The sequence below is a fragment of the Gorilla gorilla genome, chromosome 8 (assembly GCF_029281585.2).
Source record: "Gorilla gorilla gorilla isolate KB3781 chromosome 8, NHGRI_mGorGor1-v2.1_pri, whole genome shotgun sequence".
Lineage (NCBI taxonomy): Eukaryota > Metazoa > Chordata > Mammalia > Primates > Hominidae > Gorilla > Gorilla gorilla.
This window is the reverse complement of record NC_073232.2, coordinates 145,447,833-145,474,640: the sequence shown is the minus strand read 5'-3', so window position 1 is coordinate 145,474,640 and position 26,808 is coordinate 145,447,833. Positions and strand designations below refer to the sequence as shown.

The following is a 26,808-nucleotide window of genomic DNA, read 5'->3' as shown; positions in this document are numbered from 1 at the left end:
TAGAAACACAGATGCTAACCAGGCAATGGTGCCATCGGCACAGGGCCTGAACCCTGAAGGGACGATGGGCTCATGCTCCCAGCTGCACCTAAATATTGCAATTGTGGAATGAAAGTAGCCACAAAGAGCCAGACGACATCTTCACACCACACCCTATCCCACAGCAACCACACTACACCAGCCACACTGCCCATCCCACAGCAACCACACACCACCCCACACCACCCTATCCCACAAAAACCACACTACACCAGCCACACCGCCCAACTCTACAACCACCCTACACCAGCCCACACCACCACAAACCAAAGCAACCACCTTACACCAGCCACACCACACACCACACCATATCAGTCATGCCAATCTTATTATTCTGTTTAATTTCTGACCACAAACAGTGTTACTAGGAGAGCGAGAGCCTGTGCCGAGTGTGGGGTGCCTCAGTGAGGCCACCAGACCCAGATCCTCTGAGGGAAATGGTCACAGGGAAAGCAAAAGCTCTGCAGCTTTATCTAATTCCGAAGACTGACAGTCGGCAGGGGGCCTGAACCCGGAAGGGAGGATGATCTCATGCTCCCAGCTGCACCTAAATATTGCAATTGTAGAATGAAAGTAGCCACAAAGGGCCAGACGACATCTTCACACCACACCCTATCCCACAGCAACCACACTGCATCAGCCACACCATCCAACCCCGCAGGTGTTGCCCCATAGGTGCCACACCCAGCGCAGCCCCAGGCCTCCCAGTTGGCAGGATCTGTGGCTTTTCAGCCTCAAATTCAGGCCCTCGAGAACAACTGTTCTCTGAGTTAAGTGTGCGGACTGCAAGTTACGGGGTGCGAAGTGACACCTATTTCATTTCGGAGCCTGCTGGAATGTAAGTCCTGATAGCACCCGTTGCGGAGACAGGCAAGTTCACGTTTGCTTTTGCTTGTTAACAGTGGTGACGGAGACACAGCTTGCAGAAGGAGGTGCCCCAGCTTTAACCACTGGACAGGTGGCCTGCAGGTCCTCCAGAGGGGAGCAAACTGTCCATCCTGTAGAGCACCATGGGCCGATAAACCAGCCTTTTGAGAGGACGGCCTGGCCCAGCCAAGCTGCTGGACAGCAGCTCAGAATCCAGGGCTGACTCATGCCTTTGTGCCTGGCCAGGAGCGATGCCACCAAAGAATCTGACCTGTGACCTGTGCCCTATGCCCTTACACTTGGGAGCTCAGCAGGCAGCTTGTCCCTGGCAGGCGTCAGGAGCCCCCCAGAGCACAGCAGTGGGGCAGGCAGAGTCAGGGCCACCCTGCCCTGCCCACGGCCTCCAGGCTTCCTTCTCAAGACCTCATGGCCATGGGGTGAGCCTGCCCAGGTATCTACGCTGTGAACTTGGAGACACATGCAGAAAAATGCTGCACCAGATTGATGCAGCACAGGAGGGCAACTCCTCACACTTTCAGAGATTTTCTCAGGTGCAAATGTTACTTGTCGTGAATAAAAACAGTGAGCTGCTGAAATGCCGCACTCTCCAGGCAGATCGAGCTCAGCAGGCTTTCACAGTCTTGGGTGAGCAGGAGCTCTGGGCTGCCAGGCCGGCTGGGACCGGGTGGCCCCAGGCCGAGGAGGTGCTGGCAGGAAGCTCCACCAGGAGCCAGGAGCTGAGAGGAGAGTGCACGAACAGGCTCAGCCTGCGAGGGGTGGTGCCCTTCTTGGATTGGGGAGGCCCCTGCACAGTTGTTCGCAGAAGGGCCAAGGGTTAGAGAGGAGGAGGCGAGGAAGGGGATGAGAGGGACCCCCGGGCTGCGGCAGCACCCCCACCTTCAGAAGCCCTTCTCCGTTCACTGTCCTCTGTCAATGACAGTTTTCCATTTTGCAAATAAGGGTCTGAATTTGAGGCTGAAAAGCCACAGATCCTGCCAACTGGGAGGCCTGGGGCTGCGCTGGGTGTGGTACCTGTGGGGCAACAGCGATGGTTCCTGAGGCTGGTGGGAGCCTGGGGGCAGGCAGGAGCCCTGGGGCCGGCCTGCTGCCCCCTGAGGTGCTGCCGGTGCTGGAGACACAACCTTGTCAGGTGTCTGAAAGGTAAGTGCGGAGACCTCAGCCAGCCTCAGAGGTGAAGCAGCCACTGGAAGATGATACTGAATTTTGGCAAAGGCATCTCTCTTGCTTGGACATTTCGAACGGAACAAGAAGAAAATGAGCAAGTGACTCAGACCGATGGCTCCTTATGCAGCGAACACTGGGTCTGCTCCGAAGCACGCCAGCCGGCGTCTGTGGCGGCCGCACATTCTAGAGGCCATTGGCATTCTCTGCACGTGCCCTGGGTCCTCACCGCCTGTCAGCTGTCCCTTACCAGCACACACAATGCATTGTTCACTCAGCTGTCAGCCCTTCCGGAACCCAGACCTTCAGCAACTGCAGCAAAAGCTTGCTGGTGCCTCAGGGAGGGACCCACCGTGGGCCCGGCTAGCCGATCCAGCCAGCTGCCAGCCACGAGCCCCTTCCCGCTGAAACACCCTTCCCGTGCCTGCCGTGTGCGCGGCCGCCTTCTCTCCGCCACAGCCTCCACTGCTGAAGCCCACCTACGTCTGTCCGCACTGCCTTTCATCAACTTTCTGATGGGAAGGGGCCGGCAGGGTGGCGTGGGGGAGGCCGGTGACCAGGGTGGAGGGGCTTGGGGTGGCAGGGACCCTAGCCCAGGCACAGACCAGGTTTTCACAGGGCACGGATGCCAGCTTTGCGGGAGGGACGTCGCCTCCATTGATTAAATGATTCCACATTGCCATATGCCTGCAACTCATTAGTATGATCAGCACCTAGCACGCCGGGAGCAGAGGCGCCCAGACACGCGGCCTGTCCCCGGCCCCCACTCCACAGAGCCTCCCACCCCGGCACTGAGCCCGGAAGCCCAGTCACCAGCTCGCCATTCCACAACTTTTCCAGCCTGGGAGTCCCCGAACGGGTGGCCGCCCCCCCGCAGCGGCCTAGCCCCCAGCTGCAGGACCCCCGGGACCCCCGTACTCACCATGAGCGCTGCAAAGTTACCGAAGCGTGAGCGCCGCTGGAGGAGGCGTCCAGGGGGAGGCGATCAGGTGGCGCCCTGCTCCCCGCCAGCCTCCATGGCCTCCGGAAGGTCAAAGTCCCAGACGGCGGCCAGGAGGTCGCGCTCCCGGGCCCCTGGCCTCAGGGTGACCGCGGCGGGGCGGGCGCAGTCCGGGAGCTGCTCCCATCTGCGAAGACAGCAGCGGTCAGCGGGGCGGGCGGAGGGTCCCCGCGGAGGGCAGCTCGCAGCACCGACCCCGCCAGGGAGCAGCCGCGGCCCCTGTCGCTCCCTCCCCTCCGCGGGCGGCCTGGGGGCTGCGCCTGGGGCTGGCGGAGGCGGTGCCGGTGGGGACCGGTGGGGGGCTCGGACCGAACGCGCCAGCGGCAGATGCGTCTCCTTCTCCATATTTAAAAATCAATCTGCGCCCCACTCCCGGCTCCGGAGCCAAACTCAACCATCTCGGGCTGCACAAAGCCAGAGGCGCGCCGGGGCGTTTGCACCGGGAACCGGCACCGAGTGACCCGCCCGCCCCAGCCCGGCCGCGGCGCCTGCTCTGCCTGGATGTGGCTCGAGCTCCGGGCCGGGCGCGCGGGGCGGGGGCCCTGGATTATCCGCGGCGCCTCCCGCCCCAGCGGAGCCGAAAGTTACTCGGAGCCGCTTTCCTCGAGGCCGGCGTCACCTCGGGGCGGGAGCTTTTCTGCCGAGCCGCGGCCCCGCGCGTCCCTCCCGCCGCCCAGACCCACGCGTCCTTCCCACCTGCTGTGGCCGAAGCGGCTGCCGGGGCGGCCGGGCCGCGCTCCCGGAGACAGACGCGCTGCGCTCCCCGCGCCGGGGACCCGCTCTCCATTCGCGAGGGCAGCGGCCGAGCTGGGACCGAGTTATCAACAGATTGCGGGGCTGCGGCGCCGGCCGGTGAGTCACAGCCCCGCGCACGAGCGGCCCAGCCCGGCCAGCAGCGCCGCCGCCTCTGCGCGCACCTCCCGCGGCGACAGCGGGGACCCGGGGCCGGAGGCAGGCGCGTAACCATGGGGACCGGGGCGGGCGATGGCGGCGGGCGGGCTCCTGCCGCAGGGTGGGGATGGCTCTTCCAGCCGGGCGGCCGCCGTCACACTGCAGAGCGCATTTAAAGAGACACCTCGCTCCGCGCTCGCTCCCCAGCACCAGACCCTCGCCCGAAAACGCCGCCGGGCGGACTGCACGACCCTGTGTTATTCCCAAAGGCAATCTCCATCCGTGGAGAAGCTGCAGGAACAGAAATATACACAAGAAAATGGATTTGGAAGGAATTTTCCATCCTTTATTTAACATTCTCAAGTCCAGATATGCCAGAACCGAGGTGCACCTGTCGTGAACCCGTCTGAGTGTGAGTCAGCAGGGCAGCCGCAGCCCGTGTAGACAGACAGGGCCTGTGGCTGTGCAGAAAGCGTCCCTGTTCCCCTGCCCCAACCCTCCTGCATCCTGGGCCACAGAGCTGGGCATCCAGAGCCAAGGCGAGTGTGGAGGCCAGGGTGCCAGGGGCGGCGCAGCCCAGCCTCCCACCCGCAGCGAGGTTTGGGCTCTGCACACAGCCCACAGGTCCCTATCCTGCCCCCAGTGGCCTCCTACCCGACAAGGTGGGTCCAAGTCCACTCCAGTTTTCGTCACAAACTCCGTTTTCTGGGGCACGTGCTGGCCTGGTGGCAGCCTCAGCAAGAGTCTCAGGAACTGCCCTGGGTGACTCCACACCCCTCCACCTGTTCCCCCTTTGGCCCTGGGTGACCCCACACCCCTCCACCTGTTCCCTCCTTGGCCTCCACCCTTGCATGGCTACTTCTGCCCCAGGTTCTGTGACACTGGCACCTGCTCAGGGGGTCCCCAGGCCCTGCTGCCATGAATTTTGAGGGGCCTGAAGGATGTACTATTGGGAGGTTGTCATGAAGACTCACAGAGGCAGAATTAGATGCAGGGGTGACAGCGTTCCGCTTCCCCGGCCTCTCATTATGGGGCTTTTGAGCGGGATGTGCTCAGGGCCCCACTGCCCCATCTAGCTGGTGTTCTCAGAGCCCCTCTGTGGGGACACTGTGCTGGTCCCTGAACTCCAGCTGAGGGACACGGGGTCCAGGCAGGCGACGGTCTAGTTCCCAGCTGGAGACGCTCCAGGCACCCCAGGACCTGGCTGCCCTGTCTCCCTGGACACCGTTCCCTTGGAACCTCGGAGCCCCCTGGTGTCCCCTGGGTGATGGTCCTGGACAAGAGGGCTGGGAAGAGGCGGACAGCAAGGGGAGGATTCTGCCCCAGATGTCCCCAGGCCGGGGGTCCCCATGGGCTCTGCCCTGACGTCTTACTCCTGCACCCAGTGGCTCCCACCACAGAGACTGCTCCAGGTGAGGGTACCACGCTGAGCACAGGTCAGCCTGTGTCTCCTGGGAGGCTCCTGGCACATCACAGTTGGGGCCCAGAGGAGGCCCCGGCCGGTGGGCGGGGGGCCCTGGCTTGTCTCTTTCCCTGCACACGGACTGGAGCCCTGCCCTGAGTCCCATGGGGACTTTGCGGGGGAACTTCTCGAAGGTGCTGTGGGGGCAGAGGGAGGTGGTGGAGCCAGCCAGGCTCTGGGAGGCCCTAGAGAAGCTCCCACTGCCCACCTCAGTCCTAGCTGGTTTTGGGCCCTGGGCTGGGCCCCCACAGGCTCCAAAGGGAAAGGTTGTCCAAGGGAAAGCCCTGGAGGCCGCTGGTATCCGGGTAGGACACACAGAAGGCTACCAGGTGCTGTGGGGGCCCTGGGGTCCGGCACTTGAGGCAGACAGGTCCACTGGCTTGCAAATGTCCTCCTGCCCCCGCACGTGGTGGTCAGGACCCGGGAGGGCTGCCCCCCCGCCCCATTCCACACCTAGTGCTAACCTAGGTGAAGGAGAGAGATCCCGGGGGAGCTGGCACTGCCACGTGTTCCAGAGCTGCCCTCGGGCAGAGTCTGTGGGGCTCGGCCTTGTGAGGGGTGGGGGCACCGGGTGTCTCCTGCTCACTCACAGCTGCCCCCCAGGGCCCCTCTCCCGCTGCTCTGCGAGCCCCTCCCTGGAGCTGCCCTTGGAGGGCACCTGCTTCAGGTCTCATCTCCAGGGTGGTGCTGGGGACCGGGCACTGTCTCCTGAACAGTCCCACGTGGTGGCCTGGGGAGCACATCTGTGGGATGGGGAAACCGAGGCACAGACAGTCACATGCTCTTCCAGTTGCAGGTTAGACCCCACTTGAGGTTGTGTGTTCCAGAAGTCTCCGGGCGCCGTGTGGCAGGATGAGGAGCTGCCCCCCTGGAGGATCACGCAGGCCTCTGGGTGGCATTCAGCAGGTGAGCCGGCGGCCGTCTGCCCCGCAGCCCGGGGACGTCAGCACTTGCCCTGCCACCAGAGGTCACTGCCCCGGGCCCTCTGCTCGCTGTTCATCAGCAAAGCGTCTGCTTTCTGGACTGCAGGGTTGGCTGCGGCACCGGCTGACCACAGGGCCCGCCTTTCCAGTCCCGACTGGAGGGAAGCGTCTCATCCATGTTGCAGGCACACGGGTGAGGGTGCCGCCTGCCTCCCTGACTCTTACCTCCCCAAGAGAGGAAAACAAAAGAAAAAAAGATAAGACCAGGAAATGGAAACAAGACAAAGAAGAATGAAATTTAAAAATCCGAACAAACCCAAACATGCTGTTTCAAAACGTAAGTCCATGAAGAGTCTCGTGGTGAGAAAGACAGAATTCCTAGCCAGGAAAATGCCCCGTGCTTGCCCCTCAGAGGCAGGTGCTCACCACGGCAAGGTCTATCTAGGTGTTTATTAAGGTGTCTCACCACGTATCGCCCGGATTCACCAGAGATGCAGAGGCGGAGGATACGTTCCTGTTTACATTGATACATAGCTACATAGGTGAAGAGCTTTACAGCGAGGAAGCGGCTCATGCGGCCATGAGGGACCCAGGCAGGAGCTGCTGTTGCTGCCCCAGGTGCGATTCCTTTCTCCTCAGGGAGGCTCAGCTCCCCCGTGCAGCCAGGTGGGCCCAGGCAGGCCTCCTTGGCCTACAGCGCAGACGGCCAAGTGCTGGTCATGGCCACTGCATCTACACCACCCCTTTCTCAGCAGCAACTCCACGAGTGCTCGATGGGAAACTGCAGACAGCAGCCTTGCCAAGCGGATGCCCAGGGCCGACCACCGCAGCCCCTCCAGCCACGTTCTCCATCAGGGCAGCCTCCTGCTGGCTTCTGCACTGCAGGCAGCACACCAGCGAGGGGTGGGGCTGTGTGCCACGAAGCGTCATCCATGGACGTGCCACGAAGGGTTATTCTTCTTTTGACTTTTTCTGATGGTTTAAAACTGTAAGAACACGCAGCTCACAGTCCACACAGAAGCAGGCATGTGGCTCCTGCCTCACTGTGGGAGGAAAGATGTTCTCAAAAGAAATGGCTGGGTTTGCGGAGGGGTTTGTGGAGGGCCAGGCAGTCTGAACACAGCCCAGCTGGCCTTGGTGGAGGTGGGGCTGGCACAGGGGGGTGGGGGCAGTTCTTCCTGATGCAAATCCTAACGCCTTCAACACTGACCTTCCAAAGAAACAGCTGCTGGACGCCGCCCGACAGCAACGAGAGCCCCACTTCTGAGGCGCGCGACTCTTGAGGGCTTTGTTGTTTATTTGGCACCCGAGGCCCAGGCTCACAGGGTCTCGGGTGCATGGGACCCCCCAGCCCTTCCCACTGCTCTGCGATTCTTCCTCCCTTCTGGAAAGGTCAGTTTGGGGTTCTATTCTGGGAGGGGCCAGGCCGCCACCTGGCCTCATTAACTGGGCAGGCCACTGGGACCTCCTCCGAAACACTGGGGCCATGGCTGAAGACTTGCCTCCCGCCAGGAGCCTTCGGCCCTCTTAGTAGTGGATGTGGGCTTCCTCCCTCTGAGGGGACGTCCTGATGGATACGAGATGTGGGGCGCCCGTGGGTGGCCGCCTGCTCCTGCCACAGTCCCCCTTGGGGCCTGAGCTGCGGCTGCTGCCTCCGTAGGGAAGGAACAATGGGGGGTGGGCCCGGGGTGGGCCCGCCCCACCCAGAGAGAGTGGGCCGTGTTGCCTGCAAGGCCTCAGCCAGGGGACCACGTTTCTCTGCATCTCGTAGCTTTGGGTTCTGCAGGCTGTTTGTGGGAGAACAGGAAACAGTCCCAGAGATGACGCTGCCTCATGCAGGTTAACAGAGTTGGAGGTCAGGCCGACGCCTGAGGCTCAGGACGCTGATGGGTGCCTTCCCTCGCCAGGGGTGAGCCCCCAGCCCCGTCTTCCCTCGCCAGGGGTGAGCCCCTCCCCAGCCCTGAGTTTGGAGGGGCCGTGGCTGCCGGGGACTCGCGTGAGGAGCTTGCTGTAAATACGGAGCTCTGGAGCAACAACGGCCTCACGCCACTGGCATCTCGGGCAGGACCTGCCTCTTTTTGGAACACTTTCGAGATCTTTGCGTTTGTTCGTTTCCAGCCATTTGGTGGAGACTCTGAGAGCCTGAACTTAGAAGCCCGCCGAGAGGGGAAATGGCAGCCTCCGGGGAGTGGGCAGCCTGGCCGCAGAGCGCGCGGGACCCAGGGCCACCGTCCTCCCGACACAGCGGCAGCAGCCGCCACTCACCATGCGGAATTAAAAACGGCTCTCTGGTTGCCACGGCAACCAGCCATCTCCCCCCAGCGTCAGTTTGAATTTGTGCAGACCATTCCTAGCCAAGATTCAAGCCAACAGATTCGTGCTTACCCTGAGGTGAAGCCTTGTTTGAGAACCAAATAATAAAATTAACAAACCTAAAATCTCCTCACTGCTGCCGCCTCTTTAATAAGCACTCAGCAGAGCCCCCGAGAGGACACAAGGCCAGGATAGTCTCCCTCCTCTGAGGCGGGAGGCCCCCGGGGAAGCTCACATGGCTCCCACTGACCACCACGTGTGGCGAACAGGCCCTTTGGCGCTTGTGGGCCCCCCCCGCAGAATGAGCCCCTTGGGTGGGTTTTACGTTGGAAGGCCTCACCGCACAGGGCCTGCGTCCAGGGTGCCTCGGCCAGGCCTCTGCGTCCAGCGCAAGGCCCTGGCACACGCATCCAGGCTTGCAGGGGGACGGCACAGGGTTCTGTCGGCCTGTACTGTGGGGCGGACTCTGCGTGTCAGGGGTCCGGCTGTGTGAGGGGTGTGCTCTGTCTCAGCATCCTATGCCCACCTCAGGCCAAGGCCGTGGGTCTCGTAGGCCTCTAACCGCTGGGCCTCAGATACCTTCTCCTCCTTGGAAAAGGCATAAAGGCCTCCCCTCCCCAAGTCGCGAACCTCGGTTTTGCTGAAGGCTTGTGGAGGATATTGAAAGAAGGCAGGAGTAGGCTCTGAGTGGGTGTTCACGGGAAGGGAGGCCCTATGCAAAGCCCCGATCCTACAAGGTTCTGGGGTCCCCGGTGTGGCCTGGGGCCCCCACAGCTCCTGTTGGCTCCTGCCGGTGGCCACAGAGGATCCACGTGGCCTCCTCTCTCACTGAGCCCACCCGGGACCCAGGCAGAGAGCACCTGGGGCAGTCTGGGATCAGGTGGGGAGGGCTGGATGGGTGTGGGATTCTGCTCATTCTGCAGGCCAGGGAGCCAGGCAGGTGTCAGGGGCGGGGGCTGTGAGGGGCAGGAGTGCACTTGGCTGTTGGGGCAACCGCTATGCTGTAGCTTTGCTCACACACTGGGGGTGACATGCCTTCACCCGTTCTCCCCGAGGCCCCACAGGCCCCACCCCAGACATGGCTTTCCGACGTCCTCAGCTGCGCACTGATGGATAAATCCTCTGCAGCCCAGGAGCTCCACCAGCCTCTGTCTGGACACTTGAGTGGGGGAAGGGAGCGGATGTGGCCAGGCCACAGTAGTTGGGAACCCACAGTGTCCCCGCCAGCCAGTGGCTGCGCCTGGCACAAAATCCTCGCATAGAGCTGCATCCAAGCACGGCCCCCGCTGCTGGCTGCCTGGTGCCCAGGTCTGGTTGTAGCGCCCGGTGCTGCCGAGGGAGCCCTGGCTCCAGGGCGTCCTGCCAGAGGGCGTGTTGATAATGAGAACACGGCTTCTGTGGGTGGACGACCTCCAGGAGTCCACAAGCACGCAGCCTGCCCTCCTGGTGTCCTCCTCCACCCCCGATGGCCCTGGACTCACAAGGGCAGCCCTGGTGAGGCCCGAGCCCTCTACAAGGAGTCAGGGTTCAGCAGACCAAGGAGGGCTCCCCTTCGGTGCACCCCAAGCACTGTGGCTGCTCCAGGCAGGCTCACGAGTGTTCGATGTGAGTCTCTGTCCACCCCTCCCAGGGCTGACACGCGGCCTGGGCACCCGGCCACAGACGTGGGGCGAGGACACTTCTTATAAACTCTGCCACAGAAACCACCACATGCAGCCCGGAATTGTAATGAGGGCTCATCACAGGGAACCACAGAGCCGCACTGCCAATCTTACCAGCGACACGCATGCGCTCCTGCCCGTTAACGTCCATGAATTCAGACGGTGAAGCCCACGGCCACCAGACGCCATCTTCGCCAAGATGCGGGAGCACCGTGAAACCCCCGATTTCATGCAGACGATTCCTTCCCGACTCGGAAGTTAATGTGGGTCCCCGGGAAGATTTGTGAACACAGAGCTTTTACATCTAGGTCTAAGGCTCCGGCTTCCCTGCATCAGAGTGGCGCAACCCGCCCAGCTGGCTCCCAGGTCTACCCTGATCTCAACGTGGGACAGGTCCGCGGCTCCAGCTTCTCTGTATCAGAGTGGTGCTGCCTGCACAGCTGTCTCCCAGGTCTACCCTGATCTCAACGTGGGATAAAGGCTGAAACAGAAACAGCCGAATGTCCAGATGGTTTTACATTTTTGGGACTATTCTGGTTTCCAGACGTGAATAATCAGCCACATGACCTGGTTTTCACAAAAGCCTCCATCCTGGGGGTCAGGAGCTGCCTCTTGGAGCCTGGTGGTCCCTCCAGGGCCAAGTCCATCGTTGGGGTCTTCCCAGGAGTGGGGGTGGCTCTGGGGCCTTTCTTGGTCCTGTCCCTGCTCTGTCAGGGCTGGGACGCCATCCCCGTCTGGCCAGCCATCCCTGGGCCGTGGTCACAAGAAGGATGGGGATCCAGCCCCCACCGCACCCCTCGGGGTCCTGCTTAGGCAAGAGGGCGGGTCCAGTGAGGAGGAAGCAGGCGGCCCCACAATCCTGTCTCCGTACCACCAAGGAGGGACGAAGCACGCGTTCCCTCCCGACCACACCCTCGCCTGCCTCCGGCTCACCCATGGGGCCTCCCTGTCCTGACATTCATGAAGCCTTCCCTGCCTTACCCACCTGGAGCATCTTCGAGGGTCAGCCCAGGTGCCGTCCCTGGGGCGTCTGGCCTGGAGGACTCTGAACAGGCCCATGGTGCAGCCAGCCCCTCCCTGGGGACCAGAGCCGGCAGCGGCTTGGGAGCTGTCCCTGGTGCTGCCTGGAGTAGGCCTGGTCCCTGAGGTCCTGCCCACCCACTGGCCCAGACTTTGTCCAGCTCAAGCCCTGGCCCTTCTGTGGGACCCGCTCCGTCTGATCACACCTGCCGCCTGGTGCTGCCCGGCCCTGCCTGCGTCGGCTGCGCTCCCCTCCATGGCTGGCCCAGCTGTCTCAGCCTGGTTCCTGCCAAGGCTTCTGGCAACCGGGCCAAAGCAATTTTACCAAATTAGATGTGGTCGGAAGCAAGTCGTTCCACCTGGCAATTTTGTTAAAATAATTATTTGTTTGAAAATTAATATTCCCGAGTCGCTGGTTTTTCTAGGATTAGCAGTTTTGGCACACCGTGGGGCAGTTCCTCACACGCCGAGGGGCAGTTCCTCTCACGCCGAGGGTCAGTTTCTCACACGCCGAGGGGCAGTTCCTCTCACGCCGAGGGGCAGTTTCTCACACGCCACGGGGCAGTTTCTCTCACGCCGAGGGGCAGTTCCTCACACGCCGCGGGGCAGTTCCTCTCACGCCGCGAGGCAGTTCCTCTCACGCCGAGGAGCAGTTTCTCACACGCCGAGGGGCAGTTCCTCTCACGCCGAGGGGCAGTTTCTCACACACCGCGGGGCAGTTGCTCACACGCCGAGGGGCAGTTTTTCAGTTCTTTGTGTCTTAAGACATTGCTTTCTCTCCTTTCAAAATATCTTTGAGCCTAAAAATAATCTTTTTATTTAAAAATTTATAATAATCTTTGAGCCAGTGATTCCTGCTTTGAGCTGTTGGTAATAGCCGAAGCCCAGAACAAGCTAATACCTGAAGTGGGGGCAGGGACTCATGCCCTCGGTGGGGACCACTCCCTGCGTTGTGGAAAGGGGAGAAGCCAGTGGCTCGCAGAGCCATGGACAGATGGTTGCGGTGTGTGCCCGGGGCCTCGAGGGCATTCGTCAGAGCCTCACAAGCCCCTCTCCCCAAACAAGGCTCCCATACAAGCAGCAAGTGGACCTTCCTGGGCTGGGCTGGGTGGGGGGTACACCACCGGAAGGCCCTGCTCTCAGGAATTGCTCTGGGGGGTGATAAGCACTTGAACCGACTGCATCTGTGGGTAGCGGCTGGTGCTACAGAGACGGCGAGACCAGGTCAGGGGCCCTGGGGCTTGGTGTTGAGCACGGCGGCTCCATCTGGGCTGGGCAGGTGGCCACGGCAGCGCAGGCATCCTCCCCAGAAGATGCGGAGACTTTGGGAACCACATCGTCACCCAGGAGGCAGGGGAACCCGCAGAGCCTGAGACACGGGCACCAGCACACGCGGCCGCAGAGCCCGGCACCCTCGGCTCCTAAAGGCGCCACCCAGGAACAAACACCCTGCTGACAAGGGGTTGGTTTCAGGTGGATCACATCCTCCCCAGAAGCTGGCATGTTTATGTATTTTGGAAGTCTATGAAAGCCAAAATCCTCATTAATTTCAAAATACAGTTCACAAACTCCAAATATTTGACCAGTGCGTCTGTATGCTCAGCCATCATCACAGCCACAGAGCAGCTGGCGTGAGACTCGCAGGACGAGGCGTGAGGCAGAGGCAGAGCCGGAGGCGAAGGCCGGTCCACAGTGACCGGTTTCACGTGCCCTGCAAGGGCTGTGGGCATGAGGACCCGGAGGGGTGAGCGAGGTGCAGGGATGGGGCTCAGAGGGCGTGAGGAGTCCCCGTGTCCCTCGGAGGTGGTGGATCCTGCTCAGATGCTGCCCCCGGCCCATAGCCCATGCACCCCGCATTGCTGTGTCCTCCTCCTGGACCCTGTGGCCCGCTGTGCCTGCATCTGCAGGATCCATGCTGTGGGTGGTCTGCTCCTATTTGCCCCTCACCTGTGCCATGCCCTGAGGGTGCCCGGGGTGGGGGAAGAAGGGTCCAAGGCTGCCCAGCACGTCAGGAGTGGTGTCCAGGCCAGTCCCAGACCTCTGGCCTGTGATGCTGGGGGAGCGAGGGGCAGGCGCAGCCCTCGGTGGAGAAAAGGCAGCATCTTCCCGTGTGGGCCACCCCCACAGGACCCTGCCTGTGGCCCCACGGATGCCAGGGGCTCCCCACTGGGGCATGAGGAGCCAGCATTGCACTCACCTCATCACACAGCGCAACCCTGTCACTCCTAAACTACGGATAAAACAAGATTTCCTCATCCGCAGGTTAAAAAAAGATTCCTGACACAGCAATTTTCTCCAAATGCAATTTGGACTCAGCCAGATCCACTAAGCCAGCCTTTCAAGTTGACTTTAAAATTCCTCCCCCAAATCTCTGCCCTCCGTTTTCACTCCTCAAAGAGTCAGTAGGTTTAGCAGTATCTCCCCACGCTGGTCGTACCATGCCCAGGACACCCCGAGGGCCACAGGACCCAGGTAGTGGGTGTGTGGCCAGCAGGAAGGACACAAGGACCAGGCCCCAGCCTCCTGCCAGCCCTGCTGCCCGTGGGCCGCCCCAGCCCCAGCTGCTTCCTGGACCAGACCCGAGCGTCCACTCCTCCCAGGGCAACGCTGCAGGGAAACACGCTCACTCCCTGGCCCGTGGGTGCTGTCTTCCTGACCGAGGGCGCCCACGTGTGATTTCACGTGACCCCAGCTTGCCTGCCAGGTGGACAGGGACTGCGACCGCTCCTGGCTGGGCCTGCTCCTCCCTCCATGCAGCTTGGCGTGGCCTGGGGCGGCCCTGCCACCGCCACTCTGCCCTCTCCTACCTGCCCAGCAGGGGTGCTCGCCCGGAGAAAATGGCTGGTTCCTGTGTGGACTTGGGGCTCCCTGACTGGGCTGTGCTGTGTGGGAGGTGAAGGGGCTGCGTGCTCTGAGGAGTTTACACGGAAGCCTCAGCAGGGCTGGACATGGTGCTGTCGGCCAAGCCTCGGCACAGAGGTCACAGAGGTCAGCTGCTGGGCCTCGGCGGGGCGTGCTGTGGGCTGCAGCGCTCGGGGCCTGTGGCTGTTCCCTGCTGTGACCACAGGCCAGGGCTGGGGCCTGAGGCTTCTGCGGTGGCCCTGTGAAGAGCAGGAGCCTCTGCTCCACCCCCAGGGAGCTCATGACAGAGATCGGAGGGGAGGTTCCTGAGAGGCAGCTGCTTCTGAGTGCATGGCCGGGTCCTAGGTCTGCATCCTCAGACCGACTCCCAGCTTCACCCTGAGCCAAGGTCCCCACAGGCTGCCGGCACCTGTGATCCCCACCACACTCCTCACTCCAGTGTGGGTCCCCAGCCCTGGTGGCCGCCATGTTTCCTAGTTTGCCCAGTTAAACAATGAATAGCCCAGTCTCAGTGAACACTCTGGGCAAACACTCTGTGGTCTCTAAAGCCCACAGCCCCTGCAAGGAGCCCTGGGCACAATGGTGATGCCCAGCTGGATCAGGAAGAGTGTGTCGGGGCCGGGGGCCAGCAGCACCAGAAATCCGGGCCACTGCTGCTGACATCATCTCGGGAGGACTCTGGAGCCACTGACCACGCGGGATTGTGCAGGCGTCTACAGGGACCACGGACCGTGGGGGCCTGTGCAGGTGTCTACAGGGACCACGGACCGTGGGGGATCATGCAGGCATCTACAGGGACCGCAGACCACGGGGGGCTGTGCAGGCGTCTACAGGGACCACGGACCACGGGGGGATCATGCAGGTGTCTACAGGGACCATGGACCATGGGGGATCATGCAGGCGTCTACAGGGACCATGGACCACGGGGGGATCATGCAGGTGTCTACAGGGACCACGGACCATGGGGGATCATGCAGGCGTCTACAGGGACCACGGACCACGGGGGGCTGTGCAGGCGTCTACAGGGACCATGGACCATGGGGGATCATGCAGGCGTCTACAGGGACCATGGACCGGGGGGGCTGTGCAGGCGTCTACAGGGACTACGGACCAGGGGAGATCATGCAGGCGTCTACAGGGACCATGGACTGGGGGTGCTGTGCAGGTGTCTACAGGGACCGCAGACCACGGGAGATCATGCAGGCGTCTACAGTGACCACGGACCACGGGGGCCTGTGCAGGCGTCTACAGGGCCACTGAAAGAAAAAGAGATGAGGGGATTGGCCTTCTGACCCCTGCTGGGTCAGTGGATGTGGCAACAGCCATTGTGGGAAGAGAGACTCCACCATCTCTGAGCGGTCAGTACCTCAGACACAGCCACAACCTTGTAAGACACGCAGGGGCTGGGCATGGTGGCTCACGCTGTAATACCAGCACTTTGGGGGTCCGAGGTAAGAGGATCTTTAGAGCTCAGGAGTTCGAGACCAGCCTGGGCAACATGGTGAAAGCCCATCTCCACCACAAATACAAAATGTAGCTGAGTGTGGTGGTGTGTGCCTGTAATCCCAGCTACTCAGGAGGCCGAAGCGGGAGGATCACCTGAGCCCGGGAGGTTGAGGCTGCGGTGAGCTGAGATCACGGAACTGCACTCCAGCCAGGGCAACAGAGTGAGACCTGGTCTTTTAAAAAAGGGAAAAAAAAAAAAAAAAAAGACAAGGGGCCACAAGACCCTGTAAACAGCACCGTGGGCACCACCCCTGAGTCCACAGGGTGAACTTCGGCCGGAGGATGCCGGCCGGCGTTTCTTCAGCAAAGAGTATTCGGGGAGACAACGGCGGCTGGTGGAGGCCGGCAGGCCCAGACGGAGGGCGGGACATCAGCCAGCCACACCTGGGGCCTGTGCTGGTCCTGATTTTACAAATAAACTGTACAAAGTGTAAGAAAACCCAGAAAATGGGAACCTAGGCTTAATACTTGATCAAACAGGAATTTTATTGCTAATTTTTGAAGAAATCACAGCCGTTATCTTTTAGCAATGCATACAGGGAGGCGTCAGCGAGATGAGGGTGGCTGTGGGGACGGTGGTGTCACCGCCTCATGACTCTCTTTCTGCCACTTTACTCACACACCGTGCACGCGTGTGCACACACGTTGCCCTTTATCAGGACTAGCAGGGGGACCTGTGAACAAATGCCTGCACGGGGTGTGGGTAAAGGCCCCGCCGTTGGTCTCGGCGACTCCTCTGTAACTGGGACCTCCAGGGAGACCTGGGCTCTGGCACCCACTTGTCTTTGAGGCCGTAAGGCCACCTGGGGCCACTGGGCCAGCGCTGCAGCATCAGCCCAGATCCCAGAAGGCAATGGGGGCTCCTGCTGCCCAGGGTCCTCACCAGCCTGGAGCCTCCGGCCATAGGCCCACCGACCAAGCTCACGGCCTGGCCCTGGGGGCTCGTGGACCCCCGGCAGCCCTGGGGACCCAGCTCCAGCGTTTCCTCACAGACGAGCATGGCAGCTCCGGGACTTGGCTTGCGTGCGCTGGGCGGTGGGGTGCCGGGTGGGTGAGAGGATTGCAAGACGGAGGTAAAAATAACACTGTTCCCAGAAGCAATTTCCCCAAACGAGTCGGCGGCCTCTGGTAATTTGTTGCCTAGGAAAGTCGGGAACAAATAAAGACGCCCTGTTTTCTGAGCAGCTGCCTTCCCATCTGCACGGCCACTGGGCTCCTCTCTGAGCAGGTCAATAAATCCAGGTCCCAAGAACCCTGAGGGGCGCCCAGGACGGCGCCGGTGCCGTGCCGGAAGGGGTGGGAACAGTTAAGTGGGTCGCGCCCACTTAACTTTCAAGACTGTGTTACAGGAGAAACAGACTGAGATAGATGATATTAAATTGGAAATGAAATTAAAAAGCTTGATGTGTGAATTCTGTGAATGCACCACTTACGGTTCCTCAGTTCTCAGCGAGGTAGAGTCACCCGTGCCAGCTCGGCACTTGGCATCCAAACTGGGGCGCTCCAGTGATGGGGCAAACCAGGCAGGGCCAGGCAGTCCCCTGGGCAGGACAGACCCGGTGGCCCCTGCCCGGACCCGCCCTCCAGCCGGACCTCCTGTGGTGAGTGCAGGTCCGTCAGCATCCGTGGCAGCTGCAGGCCTCCTGGTCACAGCCTCGGGCTCCCTGGGGGATACGCCGCTTTTGTGTGGCCAGGCTCCGCCCTGAGCCGACTCTTCCTCCAGTGAAGAGGCTCCCGGGTGTCCTTGGTCACCAGGACCTGCAGGCCCTTCCCCGGGCAGATGTCCCACCTGTGGGCGGCCCTCTGGAGTCCAGGCTTCTGCCCCTTCCTCAGCAGGAATCTCCGGCATCCTGCTTCCAGGCTATGGCCTGGGAGGACGTTCTCAGGCCCATGGTGCTGTCTGGGCCGCACTCTCCCCATGGCTGCCCCAGTCTCCTGGAAGGGCCTCATCTGCAGGCCCCTGGCACCACCAGCCTCACCTGAGTCCCTGCCTGGATGGTGTTGCCACCAGCAGGCACCCACTCGGGTGGAGACGGGAAGCCCAGGAAGAGCCTGTCTCTGCAAATAGCCACTTCTCAAGACCCACGCCCATGAGGGCTCGCCCTCGGCCGTTCTCCCACCCTGAGGTGCCCGGAGGCATGTGATGTCTGGCAGGGGCATCTGCTGCCCAGAGAGCAGCTGTGGAGCCCCTCCTTCTCCAGGGCTGGGGCCAGGCCTGCATCGCCCTGCCCTGTGCTCCACCCCACAGCTTCCCGAGGCCCCCAGGGCTGCCCTCCCTCTGCCAGTGATTCAGAGCCCCCTTAGACCTCCGAGCTGGGAGGCCACATCCTGGGGAAGGAGTGTGTGGCTGGACACTCTCAGCCACAGCCAGCCAGTGACCCTGAGCAATAGCAGTAGCCAGGCTAAGGAATCCGCTGTGCCTGGCCGCTGGGGTGAGAGTCAGTTGGTTCATTTTAAAGTCACTGGTTCATGACATCTACTGAGGGCTCAGGGTGTGTGAGACTGGGGGGCCACAGGCGACTGAGTCTGACCCTGGGGGAGCAACAGAACAGAGGGGAGGCCCGAGGAGGGGAGAAAGGGAGGGAGGGAGGGAGGGAAGAAGGGAGAGAGGGAAGGAGGGAGAGAGGGAGAGAGGGAGGGAGAGGGAGAGAGGGAGGGAGAGGGAAGGAGGAAGAGAGAAAAGGAGGGAGGGAGAGAGAAAGGGAGGGAGGGAGAGAGAAAGGGAGGGAGGGAGAGAGGGAGGGAGAGCAGGAGGGACAGGGTTTAGCTCTGTGCTGGAAGCTCCCCAGCTCCCGTGCTCTCTCCTCCCTGGCTGGGAGGCTTCTTGGTGTGAGTTCACCTCGGAAGGGCCTCTGCACGCAGGCTTTGGGGCTTGGGTCGTGGGGGAAGCTGCCACAGATCCCAGCAGCACCTTTGCTCCGGGAAAGCTGACGTTGATGAGGGCCCCGATGGGCCCGTACGTCCATCTGTCCCGGGTGCGGCCCTCAGCGGTTCGGCCCCGGCTGTCTGGTGACTGTGGTGTCCGGCCCCCTCGGCAGTGTGCACCGTGCGCCATCTGTGCCTGGCGGTGATGGACGTTGCCCAGAGAAGCACATCTGGATTTCAGCCGCGAGTGGTTCCTGTGGCCTCGCATCTGCCGGGCAGGTGCCCCTTCCTGGGTCCACTGCACCCCCCGAGAGGCTGGGGTGTCTCCACTCTGATCCGAGATTGCAGAGCAATGGAGGAGTTGATCTCTGAAATTGCTCCTTGGGCCTCCTAATAGGTGACTAGGTGACTGGCCTGTGTGGATGGGCGAAGTCCCACGCAGGATGTGAGCCTGGTGGGCGGCCCCTGAGGAGAGACAGGCACAGAAATAGCTGTGGCTCAAGTCACCAGGGACAGGCACTCGCCTGAGGCAAAGGAAGGGAGGAGCAAGCAGGCAGGGTTTCCTGGAGGAGGCGGCTTTGAAAGATGAATAGGAACCAAGAGGAGAGGAGAGAAGTCGTGGGAAGGGCCCAGGGCAGAGTGACGAGGAACACCAGCGAGTCCGTGAGTGGTAAGGGCCTCGGGGCCAGCTCCTCCGAGCCTCAAAGGCCAGCGGGCAGAGATAGAGAGGGAAATGAGGTCAGAACAGAGCTTCTGGTCGGGCGCAGGGCCTCACACCTGTGATCCCGGCGCTGTGGGAGGCAGAGGTGGGAGGATCACTTGAGTCCAGGAGTTCTAGGCCAGCCTGGGCAACATAGCAAGACGCCATGTTTACATAATAAAAGATGGAGAGATTCACCAGGCGTGGTCGTGTCTACCTCTATTAGCAGCTACTCTGGAGGCTGAGGTAGGAGGATCTCTTGAGCCCAGGAGGTTGAGGCTCCAGTGAGCTGTGATCGCCCCACTGCACTCAGCCTGGGTGAGAGGGTGAGATCCTGTCTCTAGAAGAAGAAAAGCTGTGCTCTCAAAGATTCCCCAGTACAGGGTGAGCTGCTGGTGGAGAGGAGCCTGGGGCTGTGGGGAGACCTCCTTGGCACAGGGAGGTCAAACATCCCAGGGCGTGGCTTCACCTCTGCCCCCTGACTCTGCAACCCAGGGCCCCCCGACTCTGCACCCCAGGGCCCCCTGACTCTGCACCCCACGGCCCCCGACTCTGCACCCCAGGGCCCCCTGACTCTGCACCCTACAGCCCCCTGACTCTGCATCCTACAGCCCCCTGATTCTGCACCCCAGGGCCCCCTGACTCTGCACCCTACGGCCCCCTGACTCTGCACCCTACGCCCCCTGACTCTGCACCCTACGCCCCCTGACTCTGCACCCTACGGCCCCCTGACTCTGGACCCCACGGCCCCCTGACTCTGCACCCCAGGGCCCCCTGACTCTGCACCCTACAGCCCCTGACTCTGGACCCCATGGCCGCCTGACTCTGCACCCCAGGGCCCCCTGACTCTGCACCCTACGGCCCCCTGACTCTGGACCCCACAGCCCCCTGACTCTGCACCCTATGGCCCCCTGGCTCTGCACCCCAGGGCCCCCTGACTCTGCACCCTATGGCCCCCTGACTCTGCACCCTATGGCCCCCTGACTCTGCACCCCAGGGCCCCCTGACTCTGCACCCTACAGCCCCTGACTCTGGACCCCATGGCCGCCTGACTCTGCACCCCAGGGCCCCCTGACTCTGCACCCTACGGCCCCCTGACTCTGGACCCCACAGCCCCCTGACTCTGCACCCTATGGCCCCCTGGCTCTGCACCCCAGGGCCCCCTGACTCTGCACCCTATGGCCCCCTGACTCTGCACCCTACGCCCCCTGACTCTGCACCCTACGCCCCCTGACTCTGTACCCTACGGCCCCCTGACACTGGACCCCACGGCCCCCTGACCCTGCACCCTATGGCCCCCTGACTCTGCACCCCAGGGCCCCCTGACTCTGCACCATACGGCCCCTGACTCTGCACCCTACAGCCCCCTGACTCTGCACTCCAGGGCCCCTTGACTCTGCACCCTATGCCCCCTGACTCTGCACCCCAGGGCCCCCTGACTCTGCACCCTGCGCCCCCAACTCTGCACCCCAGGGCCCCCTGACTCTTCACCCTATGCCCCCTGACTCTGCACCCCAGGGCCCCCTGACTCTGCACCCTACGGCCCCTGACTCTGCACCCTACGGCCCCCTGACTCTGCATCCTACGGCCCCTGACTCTGCACCCTACGCCCCCTGACTCTGCATCCTACGGCCCCTGACTCTGCACCCTACGCCCCCTGACTCTGCACCCTACGCCCCCTGACTCTGCACCCTATGGCCCCCTGACTCTGCACCCTAAGCCCCCTGACTCCACCCTACGCCCCCGACTCTGCACCCTATGGCCCCCTGACTCTGCACCCTACGGCCCCTTGACTCTGCACCCCAGGGCCCCTGGCTCTGCACCCTAAGGCCCCCTGCCCTCCCACGCCTGCCCTGGGCAGAGGCGGGCGAGGTTCCTCACACTGCTCCAGGAAAACATGGACGTCCTCTGTAAACACAACAGAACGCCAAGTACATCTCCCAGTGCTTCTAGAAAAACGTCAGCCGCCTTCCCACCCCTTCCTTCGCTCCATTGAGGTCACACATGGGACAGGGTTGGTGTGAGCACCCCAGAGGCCTGCCTGAGACCTGCTGATGGCCCCTCGGCCTCCCTGCCAGCTTCCCAGCTGCGGGTCCCAGGGTCTGAGGCCTCTCACAGCAGCCGGCAGGAGCTGGAACCAGGCCTGGGGCGGCCGATCCGCAGGGGTTGGGCCAGCGAAGGGCACGATGAGGTTTCTCCAAAGGTCCTTGTGCGCCATGACCACACGGAGCCCTTGGGGCTGGCCTCACTCAGACATAAGTGAATGTGTTTATTGGTTTTGGTCTGAAACAGATGAAAAGCCACCAAAGGGTTTTGCAATAATTAAAACCCAGCCACGCCGGCCGCAGGTGCTGTTTGAGAGGCGGCACCCACAGAGAGGAGCTCTCTCCTGTCTCCCCACAGAGCCCAAATCTGCTTCTGCACGAGAGACAGGAGGCTGTAATTGCAGAGTTAATTAAAAGAATAAAGTGATGACAGCCCCAGGGGCTGCAGAGAACTCAGGGAAATGGCAGATTTGGGACTCAGGGCCCAGGCTCAGCTGCACAGTTGGGGCCACAGGCCGGGATTTGGCCCCCACACACCCAGGGGGAGGCTTCTCTGAGCACTGGAGCTGCCCAGAGCACCGGGTGTGCCGGGAGCCCGGGCAGATGGCGGGGCCAATCCTCATCTCAGGGCCAGTCCTGGTGGCAGCCAACAGGGACCTCACACCAGCGTGGTCTGAACAGGGTCAGCACTTGCCAGCCACCTTCGGGTGATGTGGGGCAGACCCCTGGGTGACTGTTCCCAGGACACAGAGAGCTGACAACCCACGGAGCAAAGAGACCCCTTCGTGCACCCCAGCGCGGGCTCACTCTCAGCCGAGTTCTCGGGGCTTCTGCTGCGCCATGCTGTGGCCAGGGGAGGGCGGGGCCTCTCGTCTGTGTGACCATGGACGCTTGGACTGGATACTTGCCCAGGTACAGGTGCCCTGCCCCTTGGTGCAGAACATTCTGGAATCTCTCCCAGCTTTTAGCCAATGGGCTAAGAAGCCGCACAGCCCTCCCATTGCAGAGTCAAACCCACAGCCAGCCAAGGTGTGAGGTGCAGCCAGTGTCGTGGGGCTAAGTGGAGCCATTTTGTGAAGGCCAAGAAGGTCCAGTGTCCACCTGCCAGGCTGTGCAGGAGACCAGGGTGCCCCTGGCCTCTGCCCCGATGGCTTGATGCCGCTGCCTCCCTCCACCCAACCATCTGTCCCTGAGCGAGCCTGGCCTAGGGTCATGGCCAGCACTTGATGAGTGAAGGTGGCTGGGGGTGGGAGCAGGGGGCTCCGGGAGCAGGCTTTCTAGCACACATGACACGTGTCTGCTGCTGTGGCCAGCACAGTGCTGGGGATGGGGGTGGGGCAGGCAGGCAGGGGCTCACAGCTCTGCTCTTCACTGTCCCGGGAGGAAGGTCCAGCATCTCCCAGGTGGTCCCACTGCAGCACATCCCGAGCTAGGACGGGGAGAAGCGGCCCAGTCCCCACCCCCGGCCCGCACCAGGCCACAGCACCCTGAAGTGTGGGGCAAAGCCTCCCGCTGTGTGTCCGCGTGCCCATGTGTCCATGCGTCTGCCTGTCTGTGTGTGTCCGTCTTTCACGCACACCCACGCTGACCGGCTCCTGCAGGCTGTGGGAACCGCAGGCATTTCCGGACTGCTCTGTCACTGCCTTTTGCATCCTTATTCAGTAATGGCCATTTTTAGAAACAGCACTAAACCTTTCATTTCTTTACATAAAACCAGAATAATTTTCACAAAGTAGTTGAGGAAGTCCCAAACACGTTTGTTTTTGTTAGCCTAATTTGTATATTTATGATACTTAACCTCATTTAAGAGAAAGTTACTGAGAAAACATTTGTTCTCACAGTTTTCTCCTCCCTTTCTCAGTGGTTTCCATGAAGCGAGCTGCCCTGGCGTCTGAACCCAGCGTCTGCGCCTGCACAGTGCGGCCTTCTGAGACCAGCTGCTGCCGCGGAGTCCCCCCCGCCAGAGTCCGGCCTGCGCTCTGATCCAGGAGGAGGGAATTGAAAACCCTCCTCCAGCCCCTCTGCTTCTTTGTTACTTATCAGCTAATGTTTCTTTGCGGGGAGCTTAAAACATAATTTTGTTCCTAATATTTCGTCCAGTTTTGGAATTTCTATAGAACAATTTCTTTATGATGTGGATCCGTAAATGTCCGCCCCGTGTGTCAGTATTCACAGGCATAATGAATTCCGGGGAAAAATAAATGCTTAAGGCTAGGCTGCTGCTCCTTGGAACCAGCCTTCCTCTTTTTTTGAAAGGTGAAACCATCCTGTGTTCCTTTCCCTCTGTTGCCCTGTCCATTCTCCAGCCATCTGTTTGTTCGTTCTTCCTCCTCTTGTCCATGCCTGCCAACCACCACCCACCTATCCCTGCACCCACCCATCCACCCACTCATCCACCCATCCCCCACCTACCCCTCCACCCCTCCCCCCTCCCCCATCCACCATCCACCATCCACCCATCCACCCACCCATCCACTCACTCATCCATCCATCCATCCATCCATTCCCCACCTACCCCTCCACCCCTCCACCCTCCATCCACCCATCCACCATCTATCCATCCCTCCATCCACCCATCCACCCACCCATCCACTCACTCATCCATCCATCCTCCATCCATCCCCCACCTACCCCTCCACCCCTCCACCCTCCATCCACCCATCCACCCAGCCACCCTCCATCTATCCATCCATCATCAATCCATCCACCCATCCACAGTCCACCCACCCATCCACCATCCATCCACCATCCATCCACCATCCATCCACCCATCCACCCTCCATCCATCCATCATCCATCCATACATACATCCACCCACCCACCCACCCACCCATCTATCCATCCCCCACCCACCCATATGTCTCCATTTCCCATCTACCCACCTGCCCACCCGCCCTTTTACAAGGACCCTCTCCCTGTGGACAGGGGAAACATACAGAGCTGCAGCTGGGAGGGGGAAGAGCAGAGGAGTGGCCAGCCCGAGGAGGGGAGGGTCCCTGAAGCCTGGGAGTCAGGGTACAGATTGGCAGGAGACAGGGTGAAAAGGCAAGTGGAGCTGGGTACACAATGTAACAACAGAAAGAAAATCACTAAGAACCTAGACACTAAACAGCTTGACCTACCATCTTGACCTACTTGACATATGCTGAACCCTGCACACAGCGGAACGCCGCCTTCTCGAGTGCGTGTGTGTGTTCACCCAGCGGAACGTCGCCTTCTCGAGTGGGTGTGTGTGTTCACCCAGCTGGAGCACCGCCTTCTCGAGTGGGTGTGTGTGTTCACCCAGCTGGAACGTCGCCTTCTTGAGTGTGTGTGTGTGTTCGCCCAGCTGGAGCGCCGCCTTCTCGAGTGTGTGTGTGTTCACCCAGCTGGAGCGCCGCCTTCTCGAGTGCGTGTGTGTGTTCACCCAGCTGGAGCGCCGCCTTCTCGAGTGTGTGTGTGTGTTTGCCCAGCGGAACGCCACCTTCTCGAGTGGATGTGTGTGTTCACCCAGCTGGAGCGCCGCCTTCTCGAGTGTGTGTGTGTGTTCGCCCAGCTGGAGCGCCGCCTTCTCGAGTGTGTGTGTGTGTTCGCCCAGCTGGAGCGCCGCCTTCTCGAGTGTGTGTGTGTGTTCGCCCAGCTGGAGCGCCGCCTTCTCGAGTGTGTGTGTGTGTGATCACCCAGCTGGAGGGCCGCCTTCTCGAGTGGGTGTGTGTGTTTGCCCAGCGGAACGCCACCTTCTCGAGTGGATGTGTGTGTTCACCCAGCTGGAGCGCCGCCTTCTCGAGTGTGTGTGTGTGTTCACCCAGCTGGAACGTCGCCTTCTCGAGTGTGTGTGTGTGTTTGCCCAGCGGAACGCCACCTTCTCGAGTGGGTGTGTGTTCACCCAGCTGGAACGCCACCTTCTCGAGTGCGTGTGTGTGTTCACCCAGCTGGAACGCCGCCTTCTCGAGTGGGTGTGTGTTCACCCAGCTGGAACGCCACCTTCTCGAGTGCGTGTGTGTGTTCACCCAGCGGAACGCCACCTTCTCGAGTGGGTGTGTGTGTTCACCCAGCTGGAATGCCGCCTTCTCGAGGGTGAACACCCCGGGTTGGAGGTGGGACCCCGCTTGCTTCCAAGACGACCTTAGAGGATGAGAGGCGCCTTCTACTTGCAAACACCGAGACTTCCTCTAACGCAGCAGGAAGTGAGATACGTGCTGCTGACGAAAGGGACAGGAAACGGCCGGGAATTGACCCGCACACACAGTGGGATTGGGGAGGGAGGGGCCTGCGACCCAGGGCCCTGGACCCACGCCGAGTCCCACGGAAAAAGGGCTGAGCCCCACTCCACACCACCCTGGCACTGGCCTGAGGTGCTTGCAGATATAATGGGAAAGACAAGAGAGAAGCTTCTGGGGAAACCGAGAGACGACTCATCTTTGAGGAGTCGCAAAGACAAAGATTTTTAAAAAGAAGGCATAAAAAGAACTGTTTGTAACAGAAAAACATCAGGAATATTGGACTTCATTAAAATTAGGAATTTTTGATTATTAAAAGACACCATGATGAGTTACAAAGTAAGCTGTGGCTTTGGGAAAGGTTGTACGCAGGGCGTGTTGCCATGTGTGTCCGGGTCCAGAAAGCCTGGAGAACTCTATCTCGAGAGAAAGATGACGGATGATCGAGGTAAAACGGCAACTGAGTCAACAGGTTCTTCCCAGGAGCGGACGGCGGCGACCAGCAGGCACGTGACACGTTACTTAACATGTTGAATCACTGAGGAAATGTGGAATGAAAGCACAATGGTGCCGCCAACACCCTCCCCCACGCGGCTAAAATGGAAAGGACCGACACGCCCCCTACGCGGGTGCGGAGCCCCCGGAACTGGCTATTTTCGTGCGGTGTGTGCTGGGACGCCCATTTTGGAAAACAGCGTTTGGTGGTGTCTACTGGTGCTAAGCTATGTATATCCCGTGACCCGAATTCTAATCCTGGGAAATCACCCAAGAAAAATGAGTACGTATGTCTGCTAAGGAAAGGGACATGAATGTTCTTATCAGTATTTTTCCTAAAAGCCAACATTTGGAAGTGACCTGAATGCTCAGTGTTGGAATGAATGCTTTGGGGCGTACGCACATGGGGAGTGCCACACAGCAATGGAAAAGGGGCCGCCACGGGGATGGGTTCCACCCCCAGGAGGGCCTGCGACATGGGACCCATTCATGTGACACTCCAGGGTGACCCTGGGCAGGCCCAGGTCTGATGCTTCTGCCTGTGGGCCAGGTGGCTAAAAACGGGGAGCGTGAAGCCCCAGCCACCTGCACGCCGAAGGTGCAGCTCTGCTGATGATGAGTCCAGCCCAGCAGCCACGGCTGTGGGAAAACCCTCCCCAAATCAGGGTCTGGCCCACCCCTCCAAATGGGCTCCTGGATGAGGACAGGTGCCTGGAAGCTGGAAGAGAAACAGTGTGAGGCAGAGAGAGGCTCAGTGGCCCTGCCAAGCCGCCCACAG

At 61.1% G+C, this 26,808-nt stretch overlaps 1 protein-coding gene and 1 pseudogene across 2 annotated transcripts in view; one reads left to right on the top strand and one right to left on the bottom strand.

Moving 5' to 3' along the window:
• ADGRA1 (adhesion G protein-coupled receptor A1) overlaps positions 1-18,922 on the bottom strand; it is a 58,140-nt gene extending 39,218 nt beyond the window's left edge. The window contains exons 1-9 of one of the 2 annotated variants that reach the window (XM_063710593.1): positions 18,638-18,922; positions 17,706-17,847; positions 16,610-16,980; positions 11,321-11,415; positions 9,918-10,192; positions 9,204-9,360; positions 9,018-9,129; positions 6,831-7,055; positions 2,873-3,046 (exon numbers count right to left, since the gene is read on the bottom strand). In XM_063710593.1, coding sequence (XP_063566663.1) covers positions 2,873-3,046; positions 6,831-7,055; positions 9,018-9,129; positions 9,204-9,360; positions 9,918-10,192; positions 11,321-11,415; positions 16,610-16,980; positions 17,706-17,847; positions 18,638-18,859 — 1,773 coding nt within the window. In that variant the 5' untranslated portion in view covers positions 18,860-18,922. Of the gene's footprint in view, positions 1-2,872; positions 3,216-3,784; positions 4,080-6,830; positions 7,056-9,017; positions 9,130-9,203; positions 9,361-9,917; positions 10,193-11,320; positions 11,416-16,609; positions 16,981-17,705; positions 17,848-18,637 lie in introns of those variants that run through there. The other variant, XM_004050301.5, reaches the window with a different exon arrangement.
• Positions 4,410-6,233, top strand: LOC134759256 (uncharacterized; annotated as a pseudogene).
• Positions 18,923-26,808: the final 7,886 nt, after the last annotated feature.